Source organism: Jaculus jaculus, chromosome 1, assembly GCF_020740685.1.
Source record: "Jaculus jaculus isolate mJacJac1 chromosome 1, mJacJac1.mat.Y.cur, whole genome shotgun sequence".
Lineage (NCBI taxonomy): Eukaryota > Metazoa > Chordata > Mammalia > Rodentia > Dipodidae > Jaculus > Jaculus jaculus.
The window spans coordinates 36,341,751-36,345,909 of NC_059102.1; the positions used below are offsets into that span (position 1 = coordinate 36,341,751).

Here is a 4,159-nt window from a genome sequence, read left to right on the forward strand (position 1 = left end):
TTTCAGCCGGGCCCGGCCCCACAATGGCGCGGCGCTCTGAGGCCTCCCCATTCACCCGCCTTGGCACGCTCACAATCGGCCGTGTGGCAGCACAGGCCTCGCACAGCCATTCTCCGCGAGTGACAAGGAGCCGCATAAAGCCCCGGCCGCCGGGGGAGAAGGGAGGGCGGCCGAGGGGGAGAGAGCTCGGGCCGCCGCGGGGCGCAGCGCCCCCGGGCGCGCTGGAAGCCCCGGCGGCTCGGCCGAGGAAGGAGCCGCCTTCGTGCCGTGCAAGGCTGGGCCTGGAGGCCACAGGTTTTCTCTCTCCCCTGGCGACCCTCGAGGTAGAGGGCAGAATCTAACCTGGCCCGAGGTGGATCCACTCACCTAGTGTCCTTGCATCTAGAGGGTAAGATTTGGGGGCATTGCAAAAAGCATGGGATCTCAAAGCATCCCGAGTCTTCGGCCTGGCCTGGCCTGGCCTGGCCTGCCCACAACAGTACAGAGAAATTAATGAACAAAGCCACGAAGAGACCAGACTTGCAGCCTGGGGCCTGGCTCCAGCGGACGAAGCCCAGGGAAGACTGCCTTCCTTCACACATCTTTTCCTCCCTTCTCTCCTGGTTTGAGGGAACCCTCCCCACTCTTTTGAGCCAAACAAAGTCTGCAGCAGGCCAACAGTTTGGAAATATTGCACCTTGTTTATTGACTCCTGTAGTGTATGACAGCGGGTGTGTACACGGCGTGTGGATATACTTATATAGAGAGATAATGTGTGCTGAATACAGAATACAAAACAGAAAGGAAACCCGATGACACCTAGACTGGGCCACCAGGTCCTGGATTTGCTCAGCCCCACCCTCCCCAAACTTCTGATCTCACTGCATGGGATGTCCTCGAAGAGTTCTGACAATCCAGAGATCCAAGACTCCATTATGGAGGGGAAGGCGAGTGGAAAACGAAAATCGATTGTAGTGTGGTGCTCCGGGCCAGCGAAGAGGACAGCGGATCGACAGCATTTCTCAAGCCAGTAGCCCCATTTTCCTTTCCTCCATGATATTTTCCCCTTTATTTCGGGGCAGGAGGGAATCCGGGTTCCTCGGAAAGGCCTAAGAAGCGAAGCCCTTCTTGCTCTGAGAACAAGCGGCAGCCGGAGTCCCAGCCTCCGCTCTCCCTCGGGGACCACGGCCACGGGCCTTCGTCCCCAGCATCCAGCCTGGTTTCTGTCTCAGACAGTCCCGGCGGCCGGACCTGGGCATCCCCGGGCCTAGAGTGCGCCGCGACTCGGGGCCCCGGGGATGCGAGACGTGTGTGATTTATTTTAACGAGGGGACCTGGGCCCTTGGGTCTGGCCTTTCTCGTGCTTCACTGCCGCGGTGCCACGCTGCGGTCGGACGCGCCGCCGCACGCGTGACCGCCGGGTGCTCACCAGGCCCGGATGCCCTGCAAAGCGCCCTGCGCGCACGCGGCCCCGGCCGCGGTGCCCTGGTGCAGGGGCTGCGCGCCGCCGCCGCCGCCTCCGCCGCCGCCGAAGCCTCCCAGGTTGCTCACGTTCACGAAGGAGCCGCCTCCGGAGACGCTGCAGGCGGGCTGCCCGGCGGGGACCGCGGCCGAGGCCCCTCCGCCGCCGCCGCCGCCGCCGCCCGCGCCGCCCGGGTACGCACAGCCGTAGCTCCCGCTGTAGGCCGCGGCGGCGGCGGCGGCGGCGGCTGCGGCGGCGGCAGCGGCGGCGGCGGCCGAGTTCCCGTAGCCGTAGGCCGGGAAGCTGTTGTAGGAGTAGCCGGCGCCCACGCCGTAGGGCGCGCCGTAGGCCTGCGCGCTGGGCGTCACGCACGGCTTGCCGTCCCGCACCAGCACCGGCACCGCCACGCGGCGAGGAGGCGGCGGCGGCGGCGGCGGAGGCGCGTGCGCGCCCAGTTCCAGCGACTTGTCCTGCCGCTGCCTCTTGCACTTGTACCTGCGGTTCTGGAACCAGATCTTCACCTGCGTGGACGTGAGCTTCAGGCTGCTGGCCAGGTGCTCGCGCTCGGGCGCCGACAGGTACCGCTGCTGCTTGAACCTGCGCTCCAGCTCGAAGACCTGCGCCTGCGAGAAGAGCACGCGGGGCTTCCGCCGGCTGCGCGGCTTCGGCCTGTCCCTGTCGCCGTCCTCCGCCGCCTCCAGAGGCTTCTTCAGCGGGCAGCTTTCTGCGGGGGAAGCGGGACAGCAAAGCCACAGCGTCCATGAGCGTGCCGCTCGTAGTCACCCCTCCACCCCCTCACACACACCTTTTTGGTGGAGTAAAGGCCTGGACTTGGGGAAGGGAGGGGAGAATGTGTGGCTCCTGGTGCCTTGGGAGCCTGCCACGGCCCAGGCACCTAGAGAACGCCCCCGGGGAGCAGTTATCTGCGCATTTATTAAAACTTGAGCATCTGCGAGGGAAGAGATTACCTCGTGTTAAGTGTGCGGCTCGACATGCTAATGACTATTTTCAGGATGAAAGCTTGCGACTACATAACAACCACAGTATCTGCACCCTCATTTGCCTTCCACTCGCCACGGATAACTGAAGGCGTGAGACAGGCTGGTGTTGCTGGAAGTGGGTCGGAGTGTATACGGAAAAATAAAATTTCTGTTCGGAAATATCCAACTGTAATAACGCATTTGTGTAGTTCAGAGACTGGTTTTGTTTTGTTTATAGAAGAGTACATGTGTGCACGAAACCTCTGTGTACTACCTCAGAGAGGAAAAAGTTTGATGGACTGGTTTTAGGACCGTTTTGTATTAACTCTAGACCCCGGGAATGTCAGAACGTAGGCCTTGATCTCAGCCACATCAGACCTGCTCTGTAATTGACTCTGTTCCTCTCCCAAGCACTTCCTCCAGGGCTTATTCAGCTATCGGATCTCCTTAACTAATCCACCTCCTGTCCACCGCAAGAATACGTTTGGCACGTTCTTTATTGGGCCTACAGCTTGAGACACAAAACAAAACGTTATGAATTTTCGAAAAAAGAAGAGGCTGTGGCCTCGGGGGTAGGAGAGCTGTGGCCACCCAGAATGGATTCTGACCCTACATACGCTCTGACTATCCCCTCTCCTTTGCCTGGTGCCACGGACGTGAGCTCCAAACCTAGAAGCAAGGGATCCACCCGGATGGTCTCTACCAAAATTCCAGCGTCCGTGCATGCTAAGGACACACCCTGCTTGCTCGGTTTTCTCTGAGAAATGGGGTAGCTGCCCAGGCCTCAGAGAACGCATCTTCGGTTAGAGCGAAAACAGAAAAATGGGTCAGGGAGCGTGGGCTGGGGAGGAACCAGACTAGGAGATGTTAGGACCCAGCAGCCGAGTCCTTGCAGCTTATTGGGCATCCTGGACCCTTCCCACTGGAGCTTCCTAGTCCCCCACCCCCAGGGGTGTAGTTGTCAGTCCACCTTGTCCTTTTTGGTCTACCCTAGCTCCACTGTAGGTACCTGAGCTTTGCAGAGCTGTACTTGACAGAGTTGAGGCATGACCCTAGCCAAAGGTGGAAGGGCCGTGTTGGCAAGGCTTGGGGGTTGTTGGCGGGCGCTGAGCCATTGCTCCAGGTGTGCGGGTGCGTTTCTTTCCCCCCTCTACTCACTTTGGCTAGGGTCCCTAACGATCTCCTCTTCTTGTTCCTTGGGCCCGCTGCAGGAGTCTCGGAGGACCGTGTGGACATAGCTCTGGGAACAGAGACCCGAATCTCCGTGGCCGTCAGCAGCAGCTAGAGAGTTCAAATAGGACAGTTTCTCACCTTCTTCTTCCTCATCGTCCTCCCCTGCATCAGAGAATTGTGTCCCCTCGGCTGCGGCCAGCATGCAGGGCGCCGAGTGGAAGTGGTGCTCCAAATCCGCCTGCAAGTGAGCGCCGTGGAAGTGCTGCTGCTGCTCCAGATTCAAAATGTCTTTGACTGAGAAAGGGGTGGAGGTGACCGGGCTTGGTAACATCATCAGGGCCACTTAATTGTCCAGTCCAAATACTCAATAAATCCCGGCGGGGGCGGGGAGGCAGCGCGGCGGCTCCAGCTCTTCCTCTGGACTCGGCCGTGCAGCAAAGTCAGGCTTTTGACAGACGCAGTCGGGCTCCAGTCTAAATCGCCTCCATTGGCCCGGACCCGGGGTCTGGGTTTTGTTACAGCCACTGCAGGGACTGGGGCCGGGGCTCCGAAGCCTCTGTCCGGG

The 4,159-nt window shown here is 60.4% G+C and overlaps 1 protein-coding gene across 1 annotated transcript; it reads right to left on the reverse strand.

Moving 5' to 3' along the window:
* Positions 1 to 1,404: 1,404 nt before the first annotated feature.
* On the reverse strand, positions 1,405 to 3,945 carry Nkx2-3 (NK2 homeobox 3). The gene is made up of 2 exons (XM_004669854.2): positions 3,580 to 3,945; positions 1,405 to 2,165 (listed from the first exon to the last, which is right to left on the reverse strand). Exons 1-2 carry the CDS (start codon positions 3,926 to 3,928, stop codon positions 1,405 to 1,407), a joined length of 1,110 nt encoding a protein of 369 aa, XP_004669911.2. The 5' UTR covers positions 3,929 to 3,945.
* Between the last annotated feature and the right edge of the window lie 214 nt (positions 3,946 to 4,159).

What these genes read in the sequence shown, in the direction of transcription:
- Nkx2-3 (XM_004669854.2), bottom strand. Translation starts at nt 3,928, where the DNA reads ATGATGTTACCAAGCCCGGTCACCTCCACCCCTTTCTCAGTCAAAGAC. An exon ending in CGTTAGGGACCCTAGCCAAA is followed by an intron (nt 2,166 to 3,579) that starts GTGAGTAGAGGG and finishes CTTCCCCCGCAG; the next exon opens with AAAGCTGCCCGCTGAAGAAG.